This window comes from Pseudorca crassidens, chromosome 12 (genome assembly GCF_039906515.1).
Source record: "Pseudorca crassidens isolate mPseCra1 chromosome 12, mPseCra1.hap1, whole genome shotgun sequence".
Classification (NCBI taxonomy): domain Eukaryota; kingdom Metazoa; phylum Chordata; class Mammalia; order Artiodactyla; family Delphinidae; genus Pseudorca; species Pseudorca crassidens.
Window position 1 is genome coordinate 41,463,926 of NC_090307.1, and position 27,325 is coordinate 41,491,250.

The following is a 27,325-nucleotide window of genomic DNA, read 5'->3' on the forward strand; positions in this document are numbered from 1 at the left end:
TATGTGAAGGACAGTTGGCAATAAGTACCAGAGCCCTTATTTTACATGATTTTTTCCTGCTTTTGGCCTTCTGCCAGATCATTTTAGATTGCATAGTACTCTAAAAGTAGTTAGTGGGACAAATTCTGGGAGCACTTAAAGTGATGGTATAGTTTTTTTTTCTTTTACATTAAAAAAAATTGTAGTTAAGATAGACATACAATTGATCATATTAACCATTTTTAAAAGTGTACAGTTCAGTTGTGTTAAGTATATTCATGTTCTTGTGTAACCAGTCTCCAGAACTCTTTTCATGTTGCAAAACTGAAACTATACCCATTAATCAACTCCCCATTCCCTACTGCCCCGGCTACATTTCTCTATGAATTTGTCTATGCTAGGTATCTAATAAATGTGGAATCATACAGTATTTGTCCTTTTGTGACTGGCTTATTTCACTTAGCATTATGTTCTCTAGGTTCGTCCATGTCATACCATCTGCCAGAATTTTCTTTTTTAAGGCTGAATAATATTTCATAATATGTATAATACCACATTTTGTTTTCCCAATTATCCATCAGTGGACACTTGAGTAGCTTCCACCTTTTGGCTATTGTGAATAATGCTGCTGTGAACATGGGTTCATAGCAGATATCTCTTTGAGTCTTTGCTTCACATCTTTTGGGTGTATACCCAAAGGGATTGTTGGATCATATGGTAATTCTGTTTTCCATTTTTCTGGGAAAATGTTATTACCATACTATACCATCTATAATGACAACTATTTTAGATTCCCACCAACAATGCACAGGGTTCCAATTTCTCCACATCCTTGCCAACACTTGTTTCTGTTTTTGTTGGTCAGTAGCCATCCTAATGGATGTGAGGTGGTATCTCACTGTGGTTTTGCTTTGCATTTTCCTAATAGTGATATTGAGCATCTTTTCATATACTTGTTGGCCATTTGTTTACCGCCTTTGGAGAAATCCTTTGTCCATTTTTTAAATGAGTGTTTAGTTTTTTCATTGAAAAGTGATGGTTATAGTCTTAGATTGATATTTGTTACTCGAAATAGTTTGGAGATCATCTAACCTACCCAGTGCTGGAAATTATTTTAGCACACTTCCTGAAAGATAGATTAATCTTTCTTCCCAAAAGATAGATTAATCTATCTGCTTGAATGTTTCTGATGTGAAGGGAGCATACGGTTTTGAGAGTAGTCTTCTCCATTTTCTGGGCAGTTGCTAGAAATTTATTATATACTTTTATTTATGAAATTTCACAAAAGTATTTGTTCACCTATATGTGTGTGTGTGTGTGTGTGTGTGTACATTCACATTTATTCATTGGGGAAAACGTGGAATATACCAGAAATCCAGAATGGTAGATAAAAACCACAACCTACTATTGATATTGAAATTGCATAATTTGAAATAGTAGCCCTCTTTTAGTTTCTCCCTCTCTTCTCTTTCTTCCTTACCGACCAGTTTTATTTATAGAAACCTAGATCCTTTTAGTGGTCTGTAGAGAATCATGTTTTTCTTATTTTTAGATTTTATTACATTATTCATATATTATTTGTCATTAAAAAATTTACTTGAGGGCTTCCCTGGTGGCGCAGTGGTTGAGAGTCCGCCTGCCGATGCAGGGGACACTGGTTTGTGCCCCGGTCCGGGAAGATCCCACATGCCACGGAGCGGCTGGGCCCGTGAGCCGTGGCCGCTGAGCCTGCACGTCTGAAGCATGTGCTCCGCAACGGGAGAGGCCACAACAGAGAGGCCTGCGTACCACACACACACACAAAAATTTACTTGTAAAGTTATTCCAGTCAACTATGTCAAAATAAAGGACAGAGATGTGGAAGTCATGAAGAATAACAAAATAGTGCAAGTCCTGGTGTGTCTGAGAGTGCCTTTCCTTTCTGCTCACCTGTGAATGTCTGCTTGGCTGAATATAGAATTCTTGGGTCACTTTTTTCTTTTGGCCTAATTACTGTATTTTTTCCTTTCTCATACACATTTAACAGTTTGACTATCATATGTCTAGGATATTGGCCTTTCATTAATTTGGCTTGACATTGATATGCCCTTTTATCGGAAAAATGCATGTTGCCTTTTATTTTTGTTAATTTTTTATAGTTTCTCTTTAAATTCCTATTACATATATATTGAATCTTTTGAATCTTTATTCCACATTGCTTATCTTTTTTCATCATTTTTTCTCCTTTCTGTTATTTTCCTTCAGTTTTTCCCATGAGTTTTTGTTGATGTTGCTGTTTTTGTTGTAGTTGTCCTTCCTCGCAGCATGCTTGTCTAATGGTGGGAGTGGAGAGTTTTGTCAGTTTTTTATCAGTCTCTATTGAAAAAAAGATTTATTACAGCTTTTACTTGGCCAGTTCACAGATTCTGCGACTCTGAGGCAAGTGCATAGGAAATCAGAGTCAGAGGAGGTGTTAGGGCCAGAGTTTTGTGAGTTTGCCCAGTCAGCCCAGACCTCACTGGAGCTTTGCCTCTCTTTTGCCAGCCCACCAGCCACACCATACAGTACTCCTTTAGTCATTGTGGTGCTTGGACCCTCTCCGTGCTGCTGGGAGTCCCCACGGGCGCAGGTTGCTTTGTTAAAGTGACACATACGAGAGTCTGCAGTATAAATATCTGTAACGACTGTAAAATAGTCCTGCATCCAGAGCTTGGTGAAGTCTACAGGAGTGTTGGGACCTATTCAATGTAAATGTAAAATACTGCTTAATTTGCTACTGTCTACTTTTTATAAACCTTAATATATGTTTCTTTGTAGGATAGCTTCTTATATTTTTTATTACTAGCAATGAGTGCTTAAAGCATTTTCTCTCCTTTTATTTTTGTAGCAAAATTCATTTTTTATTTGAATTTATTTATTTATTTTAAAATTTATTTTTGACTGCGTTGGGTCTTCGTTGCCGCACACAGGATTTCTCTGGTTGCGGTGAGTGGGGGCTACTCTTCGTTGTGGTGTGCGGGCTTCTCATTGCGGTAGCTTCTCTTGTTGCGGAGCATGGACTCTAGGTGCGCGGGCTTCAGTACTTGTGGCTCGCGGGCTCTAGAGTGCAGGCTCAGTAGTGGCTCACTGAGCCACCAGTGACTCACGGGCCCAGTTGCTCCGCGGCATGTGGGATCGTCCCAGACCAGGGCTGGAACCTGTGTCCCCTGCAATGGCAGGTGGATTCTTAACCACTGTGCCACCAGGGGAGTCCCTATTTATTTATTTTTTTATAGCAGCTTCTTATTAGTTATCTATTTTATACATATTAGTGTATATATGTCAATCCCAATCTCCCAATTCATCCCACCACCACTGGCCCCTCACTTTTCTCCTGTGGTGTCCATACGTTTGTTCTTTACATCTGTGTCTCTATTTCTGCCCTGCAAACCAGTTCATCTGTACCATTTTTCTAGATTCCACATATATGTGTTAATATACGATATTTGTTTTTCTCTTTCTGACTTACTTTACTCATATGACAGTCTCTAGGTCCATCCACGTCTCTACAAATGACCCAATTTCATTCCTTTTTATGGCTGAGTAATACTCCATTGTATATATGTACCACATCTTCTTTATCCATTCGTCTGTTGATGGGTATTTAAGTTGCTTTCATGACCTTGCTATTGTAAATAGTGCTGCAGTGAACATTGGGGTGCATGTGTCTTTTTGAATTATGGTTTCCTCTGGGTATATGCCCAGTAGTGAGGTTGCTGGGTCGTATGGTAATTCTATTTTTAGTTTTTTTGTTTTTTTTGTTTTTTTTTTTGCGGTACACGGGCCTCCCACTGTTGTGGCCTCTCCCGTTGCAGAGAACAGGCTCTGGACGCGCAGGCTCAGTGGCCATGGCTCACGGGCTTAGCCGCTCCGCGGCATGTGGGATCTTCCCAGACTGGGGCACGAACCTGTGTCCCCTGCATCGGCAGGCGGACTCTCAACCACTGCGCCACCAGGGAAGCCCTAGTTTTAGTTTTTTAAGGCACCTCCATACTGTTCTCCATAGTGGCTGTATCAATTTACATTCCCAGCACAGTGCAGGAGGGTTCCCTTTTCTCTACACCCTCTCCAGCATTTGTTGTTTGTAGATTTCTGATGATGCTCATTCTAACCAGTGTGAGGTGATACCTGATTGTAGTTTTGATTTGCATTTCTCTAATAATCAGTAATGTTGAGCAGCTTTTTACGTGCCTCTTGGCCATCTGTATGTCTTCTTTGGAGAAAAGTCTGTTTAGGTCTTCTGCCCATCTTTTGATTGGGTTGTTTTTTTAATATTGAGCTGCATGAGCTGTTTATATATTTTGGAGATTAATCCTTTGTCCGTTGATTTGTTTGCAAATGTTTTCTCCCATTCTGAGGGTTGTGTTTTCGTCGTTTATAGTTTCCTTTGCTGTGCAAAAGCTTTTAAATTTCATTGGGTCCCATTTGTTTATTTTTGTTTTTATTTCCGTTATTCTAGGAGGTGGGTCAATCTCTCCCGGCTTTTAGATTACTTTTCCTAATCCATGGGTTTAGGAAATGTGCAAGTAAATAGGTATTTGAAAGTATATGTTTGGTGAAAATAATGGGCTCTGAGAAAGGATCTTAAGGATCATTTCAGTAAGCAAAGTAAATATATAATGAGTCTTTATACTTTTTATTCTTTAAGAATAAAAAGAATATTTAAATTATTTCCTGTAAATAAAATATTTATTACAACATAAATAATGTAGAGCTTTTTTGCCTGCATATAAACTTTTTTCTAGGCTCTGAGGGGTCTTTTTTTTTTTTTTGGTGGCGTATATTTTTGACAATGTAGCACTGGCATTTTTTTGCTCATGCTAATTTTGGGACTACCTCTAACTTTTTAAACGTCAGCCATTCTTTTTTATTTTTTTTAAATTTTTTTAAAAATTAATTTATTTATTTTGGGCTGCATTGGGACTTTGTTGCTGAGCGCCGGCCGGCTTTCTCTAGTTGCGGCAAGCAAGGGCTGCTCTTTGTTGTGGTGCACGGGCTTCTCATTGTGGTAGCTTTTTTTGTTGTGGAGCACAGGCTCTAGGCCCGTGGGCCTCAGTAGTTGTGGCCCACAGGGTCAGTGGTTGTGACCCGCAGGCTCTAGAGCACAGGCTCAGTAGTTGTGGCCCACGGGCTTAGTTGCTCCACAGCATGTGGGATCTTCCTGGAGCAGGGCTCAAACCCGTGTCCCCTGCATTGGCAGGCGGATTCTTAACCAACTGCGCCACCAGGGAAGTCCACGTCAGCCATTCTTAATCTTGGAGTTGTTTGTCAGATTCTTATGTAATTAGTTTTTAAAATATATATATGTCTATGTTAATTAATTGAATCAATGTTTAAGCCTGTAGAGTTTTTTTGAAAACTTGACTTTTGTTATTTCTTGTTTTGGTTCTCTTGGCTTTGTTTCTTCTTCAGATTTCTTAAGGATATATTCTAAATTATAGATAAAAATCATTTTATGTGTTCAAGAGATAAGGCTAAAAATATGCCTGTGGTTAGAAATTTTTCTCCGTTAATTGACTTGGTCTTGGATTCGTGAACACATCGAGAGGCAGTTCAGCCTTGTGCTGAGGAGTAGGGACTCTGGAACTGGATTACCTGAGATTAGATTCTGGCTTCACCACTTACTAGCTGAGTGACATTCGGCAAAGCGTTTGACCTCTCTGTACCTCAGTTTCCTTGTCTGTAAAATAGAGATAATAATTACACCTGCTTTATATGGTTATTATGAGATTTAAATGATTTGGGTGCTAAACTGCCCAGCATATAGGAAGTACCTCAGAAGTTGCAGCCCCAAACAAAAAGACTTGGAGGTTTTCTAACTAGTTTATATCTGTTCTCTCATTTAACCAGTGAATTTATGTTTTATTTATAGGGATACTCTAAAAAGAGTATAAGATATCTGCAATGTTTTTATATCTGTAGTCCTCTCAAAAAGCGTTTATAGTCCTCTCAAGAAGTGTTTACATTCCTAGTTATATTCTTAGCATCTCAGTGATTGCAGCTGGATTCCTAAGTTCTTTTAAACAATATATTGAATCATTTTCTAAGATTCTGACTTAATCTGCACCAGGCCTACCTCTCTTGTTTATAGAGTCTACCTCTTTTCAGAATTAGGTGCGGTATTTGCTGGTGTGTACCTTCTTGGTAGTTCTTCATGACATCTGAGATGTAATTGTCTCAGGAATCAAGTTGGTCTGAAGTGTTTTTTACCTTTTACCCCAGCATTCTGGAATGTAATTGATTCTGTTAAGAGACTTGGACTTAATTAAAGTGTGGTGTTCACATTATTTCCTTGCCTGATTTAGATTTTCACTCTATTCTGTAGAGAAAACAAAAGCAGAATAGATTTCTTTTTACGATGTTAGACTGAGTGGCAGCTTTTCCCACCTCCTAGAACTTATAGAAAATTTAATATATATTAAAATAAATTATAAAACCTAGTGTAGTCTGTCTTTATCATATAATTATATAATAAAGATGTATACATCTTATGTTACATATATATTACCTAAATATAAAATATAAAGATATAATGAAGAGAGGGAGATGAAACAGGAAGAGAAATGAAATGGAAGGAGAGAGATGAAATGAGAGGGTTGAGGTGAAATGTAGAGAGATAAGGAGCTGCACTGTTCAATAGGTGGCCACTAGCCACAGTGATATTTAAATTAATTACAATTAAATAAAATTTAAATTATCAGCACTAGCCATATTTCAGATGCTTAATAGCCACATGTGGCTCTTGGCTACTCTGTTGAATAGTGCAGATGTAGAACATTTCCATTGTCACAGAAAGTTCTATTCATAATGATTGATAAAGATTGCTTAAAAGATAGATGTAGATAAAGTGGGGAAATTATATTTATTACATATAAGGTATGTAATAACTCCACTCTAATAAGAGAAGGAATGCTGTAGGTGCCCCCCTCCCTCAAGTGGCAGTCTTCTTAGAAGGTGGATTACTGACAGGAATTGAATTGAAGAAATAAACCACATCCTGGCATGTGCCCTCTTAAAGGTGGGAGCATCTCATTTACACAAATGCTCTATGCTCCGAAGTGGAACACCGGGAAGAAGGAGGTTGGAACAACACAGTAACTAAGGGTGTTGCAGTGGAAACAATCAGGAAGGTCGACTCCTGTGCATTCCCCCCTTCCTGGGCCAGGTACCAGTGGTGAGGTGTCTGTGTCTTTGTAGGAGCTTGGAACAGGGGAAACGGGTAGTGTCTCCTCCAGGCCGGTGAAACCCAGGAGTGATGGGGATCATCTGTATCTGGAAAACCATTCCCTGGGATAATTCATGTTGGATCTTGTCCACTTTACTGACATCCCAAGTAGCTTGTACATACAGTCTAATTACATAAAAATAGTAACATCACTGGAACCATCAAACATTTTTGAAAGGACAGTACGTAAGACAGCAGATTCAAGAGGGAAGAACTTTTCCCCTAGGAAATAGTTGATAGAGGATTCAGCACAGTAATGTAAACTACTGAAAATGTCTAAACACCTCGAGATCCTGTCCCATCCCTAATTAGTATTCATCAGAAAACAGGGTGTCCTCACAGCCATGTTATGAAAAGCTCTGTACTGTTTTGTTCTGATCAACAAAGGAATGTTTGGGAATTCTAGGCAAGTAAGCAAGGAAACAATGTAAGCAATGACATAAAAACCTCAATGGCTATGAAATGAGAGTAGGTGAGAGTGGAACAGTCGAACAAGTGAGATACTTTGTGAGATTTTGCAAAACTAAAATTGTGCTGATGAAGTTTAAACATAGTGTAGTAAGTCAGTGCTCCATTGTTGGCATATGATGCATTCCTAAAAATGTGAATAAAAATAAATTATACTAAATTTTAGCAACAAAAGCATGTATTAAGAGGGACAATTTTTGCCCAGAGAGATTTTTTTAAATTACAAACTTCCTTGCTGTAGTTATTGATGTTTTTTAAGCCCCCATGTATTATTTGAGATATAAAGTTAGTAAGGACGTAAATTAATTATTAAATATAGACAATGCAATTTAAAAATAATATAGTCAGGAAGAACTGATCTTCAAGTTGAAGGATTTAGTTTTTATTGAACTGGATATTGCAGTGCTGATTTTGACATTTTGACAGCAGTCTCATCAACTTCTATCTGTCAAGCAGAAGATGTGTAACAATTTGTCATCTTCTCTTGCTTTCTTATGAAATGTAAAGAAGCATTATCGTCCTCTCTTTGGATTTGTGAAATTCCCTTTACTTTTGGATTACTGGAGTTTTTGATGTTGAATCCCAATTCAGAATAGTAAAATTCTGTTTTCATTATCTTTTAGCATGGAACACACAGCAAGCCAGCCAAAGTCCAGGGAGTATCTGTGTGGCAAGTATTCGCCACTCTTAGCATGTCTGACTTCTATCCTTGTATTTTTGTTGTTGTTTGTTTGTTTGTTTTTATCACAAGTATCAGCACCCACGTACCTCCTCAGACTTCTGTACAAAGCTGAAATGTTGACAGTAGTATCATGATAGGGTAGCTTTGACCTGTTTGCTAACGAATGTGTGAAAATCTGAATTTGGTGTCACAAAAGCTGTTTAGGATTATCTGTATATAGTGTATATACGTAGGGAGTATTAGGTATACTGGTATATAGTATATATACATTTCACACAAAATGAACTTCGTGTTGTAAATGATAACAGAGTTAAGAGTTTCCTTTGACAGTAGAACTCAGCATGAGGCAAAGGAACAAAAACAGAGGAGAGAAAAAAAGATGGAAAGAAGGAAAACTGGGAGAAAGAAAGAAGATAGGAACAAAGAGTACAGCTTTCTTCACACCTGCCAGAATTTAATGTTGGTTCCTATCCAGCAGCTGCTATTGCCAGATGACTCTTTTTCTTCAGCTCGCTACCTAGACCTGTCCGAGAATTTATCTGTAGGAAGGAGTGGAGCATCTGGATGACTAGTGCTAGTGAGGTAGATTGACTTTTAGGACGTCAGCTCGGGCTCTGCCTGCTAGATTTCATTCTCTCTGCAATCCCATGTTGTTACTCCTTCCTGACTCATCAGTGAGCACCATTTTCCGTCATTTTGAGTGTCTACACTCATAATGAAAACAACAAAAACTCCTATTCATCAAGAAACCCTGCTCTTGGAGCCTCTAAGAGATTATTAGTTTTTAGATTCCCAGAATTCTTTGGCCTCTTGAATGCAATATCCCAATCCTGCATAAGGGAAACATTTCCATACATTATGTGGGTGAAAAATTACCAGTGCCTAACCTGATACCTGCTATTGCACTTAAACTCCATTGTAAGGGAGATCATTTAAATTTTTATCATAAAATAATAACTGATACTTAGCATTTACTCTGTGTGAAGGTACCATTCTAGGTACTGATCGTATTTTTATTTGTGACTATATGAGGTGGATTACTATTATTATACCTGTTTTATGAATGAGAACACTGAGGCACAGAAGTATTAACATTATCTTCAAAGGAAATTTGAAAAATACATTAATTACATTAAAATGAATACATTAAAACCACTTAGCTCCTGATAACACTTCAATGTATTTCCTTAATCTTATAAAAATCATAGATTAAAAACACCATTGTAAGCATAATTATAAAAATGTTAAACAGTTGTAACCATACTGTGTACAAATTTACATCCAACTCAGGTATTTATCTTGGTTAGTCTTCAGTGAGTATGGAGTATGGATTAGAGTAATGAACTGAGAGTTATGAGTTTTAGAACTTACTGTGTGAACTTGAAGAAATTGTGCAATATCAAGCCCTTTTTTTCAAAATGTAGATATCAAACCTAATGATTTGTGAGATCTATTTAAGTTCTAAAATTCAGTGCTTTTGACTTTTCTCCTATTCCCTTCTTATAGTTAGAAACTTCTGAATACTTTAGAAATTCATCTCTTGAAAGCAATATGCAGAGTTTAAATTTTTTTCCTTGCCTTTTATTCCTAAAACACTTTCCCATCATAAAAACAGTACATGCTTATTATAGAAAATTTGGAAAATACTGAAAAAAAAAAACCAACTCAAAAGTTTACACGAACCTCTGAAAACACTTATTAATATTTTAGTGTGTTTCACTCCACTCTGGGTTTTTTGTTTGTTTTAAATAATTGTGTATATTCAGTCTCATCTTTTAAAAAATGTTTGTGAAAGTGATTTTTTGAAAACATTATAGGTGGCTAGCATTTATTGTATCTTTTGTTTCCTTTATTTCAAACAGGGGTGGAACTTTAAAAAAGGTCCATTTATCCACATCAGGATAAATAAGTTGTACTTACTGGATTTACTGAAAGAACTAGGTCCATGTGACAGATTGGGGTGGGGGGGGATATTTACTATCAAGAATATTGGAAGTTATCTGTTTACTACAAGTCATTTCTTCTCTAAGTTCAGTCCTTGAGTACACCATTGTAATTTATTGGGGGAGTGGTATTTTTGTTAGCTATACCTTCTAATTTATTCACTCCTTACTTTTGAAGTAAGATTCATGTTAGAACTAGAATTTATCTTGTAATTTTCATATCATTGCACACATAAGATTTGATAAAGTAAAATGTGAACCTCTTAGATAGTTAAATCAATCAAAATTTTAAGGAGAGCCTTATGTCATTCACACTAACAGTCTCACAGAAAGAATTCTGTCAGGCATAACTTCCTAAAGCAAAAATTCTTTGTAAAGCATCTGCCAAATTTGGTCATGCTTATATCAGGTTATGGAGAAAAGCACTGCTTCAAAGTAAAGCCAGTCCCATTCTTGGGATCTTTCTAATATCAGTGATCTTATTCCAATATAAAGTAATAGTCTTGGGTGTTTTTTAGGATTAATAAACTTAGTACATTTTAAAATTGAGGTAATTTGCATACAATGAAAATGTACATATATTAACTAGGCAGGTCATTATCAGTAAATTTGATAAATTCTGATAACTTATTAGATGCTAAACACATTTTGCTACAGTAATGTGCTTTATATTCTAATTCCAAATGAGATTGTAGTTACCTTTTGACTTTCGGGACCATAGCTAAATGTGTTCAGTTTTCTTTGATTAAAAAGGTGTATTCATGAAACACCAGAAAGATTGCAGAAATATGAGAACATGGCCCTTTTTAACCTTTTTTGAGTTGCCAACAGGTTTGAAAAATGCACACGCGCACAAATTTGCTTACAACTTCAGTTGAATTAGGGCTGCCCCTAATATGCATCTTTGGCTCACAGTTTAATAACCATTGGTCCATAACTAGTGCAAATTGAATGGGAATCAATGTGAATCTTGCATTGCTTTCATTATCACTTTTCGCTGCTTAAAAATTTCTACTGTCAGTTCCTACATTTAGATTCCTCTAAGCTAACTGCATCAACATGATCAGGACCTGGCTTGGCATCACTTCATGGAAGAAAGCAGCGGTCATGTAGCTGTTAGTCAGCATGGTGATATAGCTATGGTAACATAAACAGTGTTAAGCTACACTAAGTGTTCAGAATATGGAAAGTACGTTCTGTTTTATTGGATGCTGGTTAAACAACAGCCGGATTTATGTATTGAACTCAGGCTGAATTCTGCGTTAGCAAAAGGAATTAACTTAGCACAGTGTTTATTCAGAGGCAGAGGCCAGGATGGCAAAGGAAATGGAAACAAAATACATTGGAGAACAGTTGAACAAATGGGGATATCAGAGATCAGACTTGAGGACAGGCATAATTTATGTGCTACCTGTCTTCAGATGCTTTGAAAGCTATCAGAAGAGAAGAGTTGGGTTTACATAAGAAGGCAGAACCTAGGACCAGTGGATATGTTCCAGGTGACAAGCAAGACCATTCTGGCAATTAGAACTGTCCTAATGTGAAAGGATTACTTAATAAATGTTTCAGCCTCAGCTATCTACATCTACAGCAAACCTTAAATACTGCCCCAATCCTGGCCAGATTAATGTAAAACCTCTCAATAAAGATTTATTTACCTCAGTTTTTATTGCCTGGTAATCACGTTCAGCTTTTGAAAAAATTACAAAGCATGCCAAAAGGCAAGAAACAGCCTGAAGAGACAAAACAAGGATCAGCAACAAATTCTTGTATGACACAAATCCTGGAATCACCAGTTGAGGAATTTAAAATAACTGATTAATATGTTAACAGCTCTAATGAAAAGTAGACACCATTCAAGAACAGATCTAAGTAGAGGTGAACATGCTTAAGAAAGAATCAAAAGCAAATTTTAAATGTTAGAAATAAACACTGACAAATGAAAAGTGCCTTTGATGATCACCTCAGTAGACTGGACACTGCTGAGGAAAAAATCAGTGAGCTTGATAGTGGAAACTTTCCAAACTGAAATGCAAAAAGAAAATAGAACAAGCAACAACCTCCCCTCCCAAACAAAACAAAAACCAAACACAGAGCATTCAAGAATTGTGGGACAGTTTGGAAAAGTGTAACATACATGTGCTTGGAATACCAGAAGAACAAATGAAGCAGAAGAAATATTTGAAGTAATAATGGCCAAGAAATTCCAGAGTTAATGACAGACATCAAACCACTGACCCAGGAAACGCAGAACAAACACCCGACAGGATATCAGAAAATCTAGTCTGCACTTAGGTGTGTCATATTCAAACTGCAGAAAATGAAAGGCAAAGAGAAAACCTTGAAAAAAGCCAGAGGGAAAAAACATCTTACTTGTAGGCTAAGAATTACAGTGCACTTCTCAGTAGAATCACGCAAGAAGGGAGTGGGGTGAAAACTGTTCAAGGAAAAACAACCTAAAATTCTATATCCAGTGAAACTGTTCTTTAAAAGTGAAGGATAAAGTATTGTTTGCTGTTACTGAAGGTGGTCAAGAAGAGGTTGAATGACAAGGACAAGAGAAATGTTGGGTCTAATGTTTGCCTCACTGTATTCTATATATAAACAACTGGCTCTGGGAGATGGTAGTATATATTCAGCAAACATGTATTTCAGGTTTTTGAGGAATGTTACAAACCAGATTCCCTTCTTGGAGCTTCACTCTGGACATGAGCATATTGGAGATTGGAGCAGGGATGTAGCAGAGAAACTATGTGTGCTCCCAAACAGCCCAGAACCTCTGATTTGTGGCCTGCCTGTTAAAGCCTTGTGTAACAGTGTTCCATGGGACGCCCAATTTGGGAAATATCAAATTGGCTGACCTCCATGACCCTGAAATAGTGTGATTCTTTAGAAACTGGGTAATACATACTAAGGGAGTGAGACCAGAAGGTCACACAGAAAATGAAAATAATTTAGGCTAAAAGGTCACACAACATGAAAATTTATAGAAAGCATAATTAAGTCTACTTCCTAACTTAAATATCAGACAAGTAGAAAAATTAGTTATATCTCACTTCCTTAAATTCCTTCTTCCCACTTGATTTTGAAGTTGCTTACAAATAAATGACCTCAGTTATATGCTGCCTATCAGCTCCTGGCTCCCCCTCCCCCTCCAAGGTCAAAACTGATGATTAGTGATAGGTTCAACTTTCCTGGAATATTGGTCATCGTTCCTGATTGGACTAGCCCCTTGCCTTTTCTTGTTTCTTTTCCCTTGTGTCTTCTGTATGTTGCTGCTATTATTATTAGTCCTTCTTTTGTTTTGTTTTGTTTTTTTAAGTCTCTAGGCCCATATGCTGTTATTCATGAGAAAATGACAGCTCCTCTCCATTACTGGGGATTCCAGAGATGTTTTAATGGCAGAATTAGACTACCTAATACAAGTCACAGTTTGTTTCCTAAACATGTTGGATTTTGAGTTTTAGGGACATAACTGTTTGTCCTGTGACTGTGGTGATCCTATATTTCATGTAAGGTAGATTTCAGTTGGATAACACACTTCTAAAGAATACCCATCCCAATAACAATTCCAAGATACGAGAGGCAGGATAGCATAATGGTTAAGCATGAGGACTCTGAAGCCAGACTGTCTGGGTTTCAAGCTTTTTTGACCTTGTCTATTGACTTAAAAGGAAGTTTCTTAATTAGTGGTTAATTGTGCTTTAATTTTATTATCTGTAATGCATGGATAATAAGAGTCTCTACCTATGAAGATTAAATGGACCACTTAGAACAGCATTTGGCATTTAGTAAGCACATCAAAATCTTGGTTAGGGTCACCCTCAATCTAGAAATTTATAAAGCTTATTTATAACAGTATCTACCCTCATTACAATTTAGCATTTTTGATTTTTTAAAACCCAGTCGATAGCCAGGTAGGCATTGGGTTCCTTGCAGAAAACTAATTCCCTGAGAAAATATTAAATCTTTTTTCTACTTGTTAATCCAGAAGGCTAATGAGCCTTCATGGTAATAGAATTATAATTTACTAACAGGTGGGAATTACCTATTCCAAGAATATTTTAGAAGTAAAATCTGCTTTTATTGTAGAATACTTATTTAAGAGAATGATAGTAAGCCCTCAAAGGAACTGCAAGATATAAGACAGTCTGTTAGATGACATTCATTTACACTGAAGTATTTCCCACTAAAAGGTAACTTTTCTGCAGTTGGTCAAGGAAAAATGGTTCCATCAGAGATGTGTGGGATAATGTGAAAAGAAATGAGAAAGGATTTGATATTTTACTTTTAAAATACTTTAATTATATATACAATAGTTTTTAACAATTGCAGGACTAGATCCCAAGCTAAGTTTGGGTATTTGTTTTCTAGAAGACAAGTTAGGGCAAATCACTGAGATCTTTACCTGCTTTACACTCTGTTACCTGGAGATGGCAACAGACTTGACTAATCTCCCTGACATCATGGAATTTCTTGGCCGCCTTTAAGAAAATAAGTGGTATTTTTAAAATATTGATTGATACTTCAATTAACTTTTCCTGTCTAATCTAGCAAAGAGCCCCAACCCCAGGGTAAGCAAAATGAAGTAAATTATGGTGGATCCTGAAAAATGAGAATCAGAGCTTCTAAATAGTTACATTGAAGAAAGTCACTTAAGGAAGACTTGTTAACATTTAAAGAGAGGCAGAAGACATAATGAAATACATATCAAAGAACAAAACCATTTAGGGGTCTGCAGAAGAACAAATAAAATGAACCAGGATTATGAAGATTACCATCAACCTAAGGGGTTCTATAATATGTTCTGAAGATTATGTCTTGATAACTATTTTGAATGAAGATAACTAGCTCCACCTTCAACGTTAATTTGTGCTTTTGTGACCCAAGGACCAACTTATTTTATTCTCAAACATGTAGTTACTATGACGACTGATTAAAAATGATGTAACAGGTAAATTTTAAGTAGCCAAAACTGAATCAACCAGATTTCAGACTAAGAATACATATAGTGAGATATAAAGGGAGAAATTAAATTGCTTAGGTGTTTGCATAGATACAGCTTGTGGAATACTATGGAAATAAGATGTCGTATGGAAATACTACATCACTCCATCTTTAAGAAATGCTATTGTGGAGAAAATCTTTATTTTATTTTATTTTATTTTATTTTTTTTGTGCGGTACGCGGGCCTCTCACTGTTGTGGCCTCTCCCTTTGCGGAGCACAGGCTCCAGACGCGCAGGTTCAGCGGCCATGACTCACGGGCCCAGCCGCTCCGCGGCATGTGGGATCTTCCCGGACCGGGGCACGAAGCCGTGTCGCCTGCATCGGCAGGCGGACTATCAACCACTGCGCCACCAGGGAAGCCCGGAGAAAGTCTTTAATACTAGGATGTCCATGTTTTTTTGGCTGAAAAAAATATCCTCATATGTCTTTTAAAACTGGGGGTTGTCCAGCCCATATTGTTATACTTGAAAGGCACCCTAAACATTGATTTCACAAATGAAAAGTGAGAGAGAATGCATTATCAAAGCCTTGTTTTCAGAGCATTCCGGAATCTGGATTACACTCAAACTTGATTCCTACAAAAGCTACACAGCTTGCTCACTAGAATCAGAATTGGGCTTCCTAGCTTGATATATTCCTCTTTCTGCTGCAGCAGCTGTCTCTCAGGAAGTGGGTAGGAAGGAAGGGGCAGTAATATGGTAGGCATGATGCTTGAAATTGTTGACCATAGCCCTTAATGGCCACTAAAGATGCACATGTGGGTATAGTTGAATTTCTCCCAGTTTTTTTTTTAATTCAGAGTCATGTATGAGAGAAGAGAGCAGAATTATTAGTAGCATGTGCAAGGTAATGGCAGCCCCTATATATATATATATATTTATTTATTTAAATTCAGAAATAGTTAAGCTATTTAAGCAACTGAAATATTAGAACAACTGTATCTGGATCAGCCCTAAAATGAATAAGAACTCCAAATTTTAGGAAATTTATCCTCTTAGCTGTTTTTGGTGCAAGATGGTTCTGATACCATCCCCGAATGATAACTGCAGTTCTGTGGCACTTCATAATTTGAAAACTTCCACATTAACTTATTTAAGCCTCACAGCCCAATAAAATAGATACCCATATTTTACAAAGGAAGCAGCTGAGGCTTAGATAATCTTAGGGTGCCCTTGCCTAAGATTACAGGTAGTAAATTGAGGAGGTGGTACTTGTATCCAGATCTTTTGACCTAATGCCCAGGAGAATCGACTGGGGACCTCTTCACACCCAGTGTTCTGCTGAACACTGTAAGGAATATAGATACACACAAAGTGTGTTTCCCCCTAATTATGAAAACTAGAAAACAGTATAGTAGTATTTAAGTTCAGAAATAACTTGAATAGTAGCAGATCATAGGAAGTTAGTGTGAAACTAAAGTAGGAAAAGTTTCTGTGGCAAAGTTTGGTCTTAAAATAGGTCTTGTAAAATGGAGATTTGGACACAATGTATACTCAACATTAGCTGTAAAGAAAAGCATTTCTAGTGGTGGTTCAGATTTCAACCTAGCTCTAACCCACTCTAACTGCACACAAGATAGATAACACCTCCTGATTCATTAATGTTGAAATATAGTCAGACGAGGATTTGCAGTTTTAGGGTGGTGGTGGTGGTGATACTGGCAAGTAAATTAAGAACAAAAATACAGACCTTGTTGAATGAGGGGAGAATAGTGAGGGAGAAGTAAAATGACTCATGTAAACAGTCAACAGGAAATGAGGTGAAGCATTGGTTCCCAAAGTGGCAGCTGATCTTTCAGCAGAAATTCCGCAGGCCAGAAAGGAGTGGCATGATGCATTTAAAGTGACAAAAGGGAAGAACCTACAACCAAGAATACTCTACCCAGCAAGACTCTCATTCAGATTTGATGGAGAAATCGAAAGCTTTACAGACAAGTAACAGGTAAAAGATTTCAGCACCAGCTTTACGGCTGTTAATGGAACTCTCTGGGTAAAAAAGAAAAGGCCACAACTAGAAACAAAATTACAGAATGAAAAAGCTCACAGATAAAGGCGAACATACAGTAAAGGTAGGAAATCATCCATACACAAAGCTAGTAGGGAAGTTAGACAAAAGTAGTAAAATTATCCGTCCACAATAAGGAGGTAAGGGATGCACAAAACAAGATGTAAAATATATCAAAAACAGTAATTGTGAGGGGAGGAGAGTACAAATGCAGGGTATTTTTAAATGCATTTGAAATTAAAAGATCAGCAACTTAGAGCAATCACGTATATATATAGACTTCTATTACAAAACCTCAAGGTAACCACAAACCAGAAAATCTATAATACATATAAACACGAAAAAGAAGGGATCCAAACAACACTAAAAATAGTCATCAGATCACAGGAGAAGAGAACAAAAGAAGAAAGAGACCAAAGGGGACAGGGCGGGAGGGATAAATTTGGAATTCGAGATTAACAGATACAGACTACTATATATAAAATAGATAACAAGGACCTACTCTATGGCACAGGGAACTATATTCAATATCTTGTAATAACCTATAATGGAAAAGAATCTAAAAGAATATATATAGATATATTCTTTAAATATATATTATATATAACTGAACCACTTTTCCTGTACATCTGAAACATTGTAAATCAACTATACTTCAATTAAAAAATTAAAATTAAAAAAAAGACTTTTAAATACACAGACTAGTCAGAGCACGATACCTTTGCAGTAAAAGCAGTTCAGTATTGCTGAGGGAAGGGGCTTAATTTTTTAATGCTTTGGCTTTTCAGCAGTTCTTTTTAAAAACTTAAGATTAGGTCCTTCCCCTTCTTTGGGACTGGAACAGAGCTAAATTCTTTTAGGAAAAAAAAAAGGTTATTTAGGTTAAAACACAAAATAAGTCTTTTGAAAGCTGTTTTTGCAAAATGCAGGTTTAGTTAGAAAAGAATGAGAACACTGAAAGAGACTTATGTAGTGGCCTTACCTATTGATGTGTTTATCAGATTAGACTATCACACCTTTGACTTTCCCTGATACATGCATGCCACTGGGTCCACGTTTGTGTTTTCTCTTTCATGCTTAGGGTAATTTTTCTGGTTTACTGAGAATAAAAAGAGATATTTCTTTTCTCCCACTCCAGCTTTATTGAAGTAAAATTGGCACATAAAATTGTATATATTTAAAGTCTACGATGGGATGATTTAACACATGTATTTGTGAAATGATTACCACAACCAGGTTAATTAATATATTCATCAATGGCTACTTTGGTGATGAGAACACAAGGTCTACTCTCTTAGCAGTGTATCAAGTGTACAAGTGTACAACACAGTATTATTAACTATAATCACCATCTGTACATTAGATCCCCAGAGCATATTCATTTTATAACTGAAGGCTTGTACCTTTTGACCAGTATCTCCCCATCTCCCACCCCCGCTCCACCCCAGTCCCTGGTCACCATCATTTTCTGTTTCTGTGAGTTCATCTTTTTTTTAAGGGTCCACATATAAGTGAGATTATATAGTATTTGTCTTTCTCTGTCTGGCTAATTTCAGTTAACATAATGTCTTATAGGTTTGTGCAGGTTGTTGCAAATGACAGAATTTCCTCATTCTCATAGCTGAATATTCCATTGTATATATGTACCATGTCTTTATCCATTCACCTGTTGACAAAGAGTTGGGTTTCTTCCATATCTTGGCTATTGTGAATAATGCTGCGATGAACATGGGAGTGCAGGTATCTCTTCCAGACACTGATTTTGTTTTGAGGTCAGTGTTAGATATTTGTTCTGATACCAGGAGGGCGCTATCTGTTTTATTACATGTTTCTCATGCAAAATCTTTGAGTCAGGTCTGTGGAACTAGGAGTGGGACAATGGCAAGCTTTTCTTTAAGTGATGCCCCTGCTATAGGAGCTGAGCCGTTGGTGAAGGGAGGGGGTGCAGGAGCCTGTGTTCCTCTTGGCTTGCCTCTTCTCGTGAAGACCACCACCTCCTGAATTGGGGGCAAGGGTTATCCGTGCTCCAGTATTCTCAGCTTCTGCATCTAAGGTAGAGCCTGCGTTTCACGGAGTGGGGCTGAGCAGAAGGGCGCCCTCAGGCTCTTAAACTTAAAATTTTTGAACCCTTAATCCTCTCTTTTTTTGTTTACTTGTAAAGTAGCCTTGAATTCCCCGCCCCCCCCCCACATGGCTGTATTTTATTCTCCTATTGCTCAACTTTATTTTCTTCATTTATACCTGAAATAATATTGATATTTATGTTTTTTTATGCCTCCTTCCCCCTGAAATGTTAGCTTTGTAAAGGCAAGAGACCTCATCTGTTTTGTTTAACACTGTTATCTCCAGCGCTTAATAAATATATACTAGCCATATGCTGGGGACTGCCATCACAACACTCCCAGTCTTGTAGGGCAGAGAGGAGGATTGTAAATAGACAGTCAACAACATTTTTCTAAAGGTGTGCATTCATGATGCTGTGATGATTCTGACCTAAGAGAATTACTATCATTATTGTACATCAGAATCAAAACAATATACATATCTTATTGTAAGCATTGTTGCCATAGGAAGCCAACTTGTGGAATCTTGGAGCCTCTTTCTAGACCACCAGTGAGGCAATTGAAAAGTTTTGGGACTATGGCCTGGATCATAGAATTGGGTAGTTCGTCAGGTTTCATCTGGTTTTTTCTTCAGGCTAACATCAAATAGTTAACCAGGGCTACTTAAATCTTTTGTCTTTCAGATGAAAGTCTGCCTGTGACAGTAGCAGAAAGCTTTTGATTACTACTTTTGTTCCTAATATAGTAAAGCACGATTTTACTCGCTTATGAAGGATAATCACTCTTCTCACAGGATTATTGAAAGGATTAAATGAGTTCGTATTTTAATGTGTGGCATATTATGGGCATTCAATAAATGGCAGCTTTTGATTATGTTTACCAAATTTCTTGTATGCAGTGTTGCCAATTGGTAGAAGGCTTTTATCAATAATTGCCACAGATCCTTTGAATCAAAGGATTAATATAAACCTTAATAATTGAAGTACAGCCTATCTGGATGCTAGAAACTAGAAATTAGGGTGAGCAGTAATGACCACTAAAGGCACATAAGACATTTCTCAAAACATCTAGCCTCGAGAGGAGCAGAGAGTAATTACCTCTGAGCATGTTTGAACAGCATCTGGCTATGTCATGCTGACCCCAGAGTACTTTAGGTGTTACTTATTAGAGAATGATTTAGTAAGAACAGAGGGACAGATGGAGATATGTGTTTGCCCCCCTATCAGCATGTGCTGAGGAAGACACGTATGCTAAATGAGATGTGTGTGGAGATCCGACTGAAGAGTATGCATCTAGAATGAAATACTCTGGTGCTTCTCTTTTGTTTGCCACTCCGAGCTGTTATGCTGAAACCTACCTGATGTTCCAGTGTGTCACTGGCAAAGGGGAAAAGGGAACAGGAAAATCTTACCTTGAGGTTATAGATCCCAATTAAACTCTCTTTTACTCAACCTTGATCTTCATGATGGATTAGAAATTCAGGAACAGGCAGACATGGCAAAGATTGACCCCTCTCTTGTGTGCCCAAAGCTCTCCTAGAACATGTCCAGCTTTCAACCTTGTCTGCTTTGTCTGCCATTGTGCCCAGTTCCCCATGCTTCAGAAATCTTCTCCTTTCCCTTAGAGCAGTTGCGATATAGTAATTCTGACAAACTCCTTTCCCCAGGTTTAGTTATTCTTTAAAAGAGGAGGCTCAGTAACACAAAGTTTGCTAACTGATTTCATTTTAGACAGAAAAACCGTAGAGAAGTAGCTCACAAATTGGCTGTGTATTAGCATCCTTTGGGGGAGATTTTACAAAATTTGAGAGCTCTGGATCCACTGCCAGAGATTCTCATTTAATTGATAGTGAGGCTGGAGTTCTCTTGAAAATTCTGAGTTTCTTCAAAAATTTCCTAGGTGATTCAGTCAGAGTTGAGAAACAGCTAAAGAAGAAGGGCTCTGTGGAGAGAGCCCTTTGTGGAGAGACCCTCTACCCCAGATGAAAGCTTATCACTCACCTGGTCTGTCTTGAGATCACCCTCGGTCAGAGGGAAGAAGAGGACTGTAGGCTTTATAGAGGGAATAATACCCACTTTCTAGGTTCCCGTCTTCACATCCCACCTCTGCTAGGTGATGGAGTAAAGAAGGGTCCTCTCTCCTTGTTGAAGTCTGGAAACTTCAGTTAAAAGATATTTCTACTACAGAGAAGGGGCTGTTTCCCCCTAAGCCAAACATGATCTTAATTAGTTTCCAGTCTCTGACTCCTTAGGCTGCTGTTTGCAGGGTTTCCTAACCTTCTTTCTGTGGCATTGTAATCCTTTGGTGATCTGGCAAAGCCTTGGACCCCTTCTCAAGTTAAATATTTTAAATATAGAAAATAAAATGCATAGCATTACAATGGAAACAAGTTATATTGAAGTAGAGCTTATTGAAATAATAAAAGTACAGTAATATATGCTTCTTTACTGATACATTAAATTACATGTAGCAGTTGGTCTAATAATTTCAAAGTAGTCATAAATGTAAACAATATTTTAAGATAGATGTGAAAAACTGTAAAGTAATATTGAAGCAACTGGTTTCTATTAAACTCACAGATACTGATAATGCTCCTGTGGTCTGCTGCCAACATTCAGAATTGAAAACAGTGCTAAATTTCAGTTTAAGTTTGTGAAAATAAATATATACTTTTTCTTATCCAAGCTCCTGTATACCTGAAAATCTTATATGCTGTGGTTAAGTATATTAATACTTTAGTCGTCTCTTTACAAGTGTGAAACAAGCGCTTACGATTGTGATTTTTCATAATAATGAGTTTACCTACTTGAGTATTTCCCAAGTCCCTCTTTTGATCCTAAAGCTCACATTATAATCTCGTTATTCAGCATAAACTGAATGTTTTACCAGATTTAATGTAGAGCATTAGCTAGATAAGCTAGATAGCTCTTCTCTGAACTCCCAGAAATGCTAATGAGAGTGGTTTGATGTTACAGGAATACAAGCGCAAGTTAGCCAGAGTTTCCCTGGTGCGAAAAGAACTCAGGTCCCGGATCCAGAGCCTGCCGGACTTATCTCGATTGCCCAATGTTACTGGCAGCCACATGCACCTGCCCTTTGCGGGGGACATCTACAGTGAAGATTGATGACCAGTCTCTTTCCAGGGCCCAGGACTTTGCAAGAGATGGAGACAGGTTAGGTGGATAGTCCTGTAGTGTTATTTTTGTATATTGTTGAGAGAGTGACATTAACAAAAAGAAATAAGTAATTTATATAATTGTTTAAAATGTTGGTTTGTTTACTATTTTATTGGTAAGTTAACATGACTTAGTTTAAACAACGTGAATCTCTGTGTATTAATAAGCTCACAAATAGTGATTATTTTCAAAAGATCTTTTTGTAAATTTTTTTGATTCAGGGCCTTGTGAGAAATTCCATGTTTCTATTTCTTCATGTATTTTCAAATGATTTTCTTTATTTTCTTCAGTATCTAATCACTGTATAGTATGTAATTCCTAAAGAGTAAGAACTAATGAGGAGTTTGTTGAGAATTTATTATGGTATAGTTAGGACTTGATTGTAGAAGGGACTAAGTGTTCCAACTTAATTTTCATCCTTCTCCCCAACCAAAATATCAGTTCTGTGCCTCTCAATGCCTTTGATTCCTATTTCCTAGAGGTCAGTAATTTAACAGTAAATATGGATGTCATTTTGAGAGTCAGATCAGAACCTAGAGAACTTTTCCACAATAGTACTATAAGGGTTCCATTCCAACTGCCACAGTGTAGAATAAAAGGAGTGTTAAATAGGGACCCCCTTGAATAAACTGTTTATTATTATTTGGATAGATTAATATGAAAATGCTTTGGAAATGTTATGAATTTTGACACTGTACCAAGAGAACAACTCTGATTCTAGAACTGATTTCTAGTTGTCAAATCAGGCTCCTTTTAACATAATTGATCCCTTTAACACAAAGCCATCTGTGGGATTAAAAGAAGTGTAAAATAATGATACTTTATTATTCTCTTAGCCATTTAACTTTAAAAACAATAGTATTTTTAGCTTTAATATCTCAAGAACACAATATTCATTAATGTTCAGTAAAGTAGCCTGGAACATTATTAATGTTTCCTTAAGGTTTTTGAATGACTGTATATTTGGAAATTAAGCAGTGCTACACTACAGGGTAGATCTGGTAAATATTATATTTGTATATTTAGAATTACCAAAACAAATGTACTTTTTTTTTACCTTTTATTTCTAACCCTGTGTGTTAGAGCAGTTGCATGCTCTCCTGCTTTCTCTTTAAATCACATTGTTAAGCTGTGGATTTTGTACTCAGTGATGACTTAGGATGAACGTTTTTTTCATTCATTACTTTACATATTAGAAATTTTTCTTTTCGTTGTAAGAAGATTCAACTGAGATAGTCAATAAAACATCTTTTAGATCCCACAAGCCAGTTATGTCTCACTAGTCTGAATGGCTTCACTCTTTCTCAGTATTAGAGATTATAGCTAAAATGAATTTATATGTGAAGGAGAAGACAAATATTTATTTTTGGTAGCCAGTAGTTTTGGGAACAGTGCTTTTAACAGTTTGACCTCTCAGAAACAGACACACAGAGAAGTAGTTCCCACATATGGCTTATATTCCAAAGTTTTTTAGTCAACTTTTGGGACTCGGGGCACATTTTTTCACAGGAACGGTAGTAATTAGATTCCCTGTGAACACTACCACAGAAAGCTCACCCAGGAATCTAATCCACTTAACCATGAATGTACTTAACTTGTAATGTGGTTGACAAATTACTGGTAGTAGATCCTGACCAACATTTGTAACGTCACTAAGAAAATGGTGTGTAGCAGCCAGACTTACACATTGGGGTGTATGTCTGTCTTGTGTACTTCTGTCCCTAGGTGTAGGATATGTAAGAAAAAGATTCAGCATGGTGGTGGAGGGTGTAACCAACGCACAATTATTAAAACCTGGTTATACCTGTTGTAAAAGTATGCCACATAAGTTAATTTTTGTTAAAGTGAAAGCAAAATCTTGTGTATTAATTTATTTTCAGCATCTTGACCTTATTTATGATCTGCTGAAGTGTTGATTTATCTATTCAAAATGCATTTTTTCCATTTAAAACTAATTTATAAACTATGTACTCCTGGGAAGATTTGAAACCTATTAGAAGTTTGTTGAAATATTTTCACCATTTAAGACAGACTTCTGACATAGATACTGATTTTAATGCCAGTATCTGCTCTAAATATTTATGATAAAAACGCATTATTTTTTAAAGAGCTTGATGCAATTTGTGATAAGTGATAGTACTCAACCTGAATCCTACTCCCAATTTCACCCTTTGACCAGTCCTCCACAAACCTTCAGTTGTTGGTTGATTTACTGACTGTAAACACAAATGATATGGTCTGGTTTAGAAGTTATGTTTTCAGCCTTATGATAATTAACATGGTAAGCCTTAGCAGTAAATAGCTTTCCTTTCTAAAAGGGAGACTACATTTTCTCAAGAAATGGGGCTAGCTGGGGGTACTATAATACCAGATTCTGAATCATGAGCATTTTCTTCACTGTGTACGTGAGGCAAATCATGCATTTTTGAGTGCAGCTTGGCCTGGCCCCTCAGGAGAAAAGCATGTCACCATACTTGCAGTAGGGGTATTTTGGTTTGAATGGATACCATCACTCTTTTCTCCACAAACAGTGCAGAGAGCTGTCTGGAGTGGCAGTTTGAACAGATTCCCTGGTGTTCCCTCTGCTCCTTCCATCATTACAGTAAGTAAAAGAACCACATGGGGGAACCCGGGAGTCTGAGAAAATGAGCTGTGCTTAATAGCCAACCTCCCTTTCTATGAAAACCAGTCCAGGTGCAGCTATTTTGGTACCTCTTCTCACATACACTCTGCGTCAGGGTTTTTCTGTAAGAACTCCTTCAGGGTCAGCAACAGCCGGGATGACCTTGTCATCTTGATTTGTAAAATTAAAATAACAAACCTAGGTTGTCAATTGTCACTGTAGATGAGCAACTCATCTATTATCATTATTGAACAGGTTCTGAGAAATCTTTAGAAAGAAAACACTCAAAAGTACAAATTAATAAGGAAAGTTAGAATGTCCTTCCTGAATTTTCCATTCAAAAAATTTATATTATATGAAATAACATAAAGCTCTATACTGCTTTGATTTCTATTAAGAAGTAGCTCCTAAGATGTAGTCTTGTTTAATAGTTGTTGCACTGTATCAAAGCTTTTTAAAGTGTAAATCCAATTCTTCTCTGTATAGAAAGGGAGCATTGTGTTACTTACTGAATTTATTTATACAGAGCATTTGTTGCCATCTGTAATTCCAGCCATCCACACATGAGTCTGTTCTGAGGTGGCAGTAGCACACGGGAAGATGAAGTTTCCCTATTTCTTTACCCCTTTTTCTTTGGTGGTATCTGATGAAAATATAAGATGTTCTTAATAAAGTTTTACGTTCTTTTTGAGATGTGTAGATTATTTTTGTGAATTTGTTTAATTGGATATGGGGTGGGGAGGGAGACATTGATGGACTGGGAGGGAAACAAAGTACTGGAAGTGTCCAGCAATATTACCGTGGAGAAACTGCCAAAGGAGATTCTATTTGCATGGTCAATGGGAACCGAACTTGAGCGAACATCCGAATCACCTGGAGGGCTTATTAAGCTATAGGTTGCTGGGCCCCACCCCCAGAGGTTCTGGGATAAGGCCTGATAGTTTACATTTCTAACAATTTGATGCTAATGCCACTGAGTTTAGGGACCACATTTTGACAACCGCTGCTCTAGAGTAACTTTCAAGTCCGTGACTTGCTTCATGATTTAAAATTCCAGGTAATTTCAGGCAATTCCAAGTAATAAGATAATAAAGTATGGGTTTTACAGTTCCGTATATAGCAGGTTCCTTTGGGCAGAGAACGAGACCATATCTTGTTTTGTGACCTACTGCACAGAAATAAATAGTGCTTTTTTTCTTTCTTTTTTTTTTGCGGTACGCGGGCCTCTCACTGTTGTGGCCTCTCCTGTTGCAGAGCACAGGCTCCGGACGCACAGGCTCAGCGGCCATGGCTCACGGGCCCAGCTGCTCCGCATCATGTGGGATCTTCCTGGACCGGGGCACGAACCCGTGTCCTCTGCATCGGCAGGCGGACTCTCAACCACTGCGCCACCAGGGAAGCCCAGTAGTGCTTTTGAGTGAACAGATTCACTTGGTACCTTGAAATCCCTGGAGTACAGGTCCTCTCACCACATCTTGAATTTAAAGCAGAATTGGAAAATACTAGAAATCTGAGGGAATCTCTAGGGCAGTGTTTGCCAAACTCCTTTTATAAGACTCACTTGGGACGTTTGCAAAAAGGGCACATACCTCCTGAATCAGAATTCTCTGTGATTCTTATCTAGAAAGTCTGGGAGGTCTAGTCCTTAGGCTAGTGCCCCTGGTTTTCCATTCTGGATGGCCTCTGGTCACTTTATCTGTATCCGGGTGCTTCCCATTCCCATTCCCATTCCAATCTTCCCCCCTTGCAGCAGTAGATTTTATACAGTGGGACCTGCATCCAGAGATTCTGTTTCTGAAGATTTGGGATAGATTTGGAAATCTGCATTTTAAACAAGCTACCAAGATGATTCTGATGCAGGTAATTCTTGACTGTACTTTGAGAAACAATGCCCTGCAAAGCAAATTATGGTCTATAACATACAGTGATGGTAGGTCACGCATTTATGGTACTTCCTGTACACCAGGGCTGCTCTAAGCACTTCACATATCCTTTGCGATAGATGCTCTGATTATTCTAGTTTTACATATGGGGAAGCTAAGACACAGTGTAAATTCTGTGTGACCCTGAGCAAGTCAGATGGTGAAGCTGGGATTCAGACCCAGCTCCAAGTCTGACTCTGAGCCTGTGCTTCT

The 27,325-nt window shown here is 37.5% G+C and overlaps 1 protein-coding gene across 1 annotated transcript in view; it reads left to right on the forward strand.

The window, feature by feature from the left end:
• The window catches only part of RPRD1A (regulation of nuclear pre-mRNA domain containing 1A), a 72,910-nt gene extending 47,029 nt beyond the window's left edge, over positions 1 to 25,881 (forward strand). Inside the window, exons 7-8 of the mRNA XM_067699318.1 lie at positions 22,367 to 22,564; positions 25,099 to 25,881. Of these exons, the coding sequence (XP_067555419.1) occupies positions 22,367 to 22,516 (150 nt within the window). The 3' untranslated portion in view covers positions 22,517 to 22,564; positions 25,099 to 25,881. The remainder of the gene's footprint in view (positions 1 to 22,366; positions 22,565 to 25,098) is intronic.
• Positions 25,882 to 27,325: the final 1,444 nt, after the last annotated feature.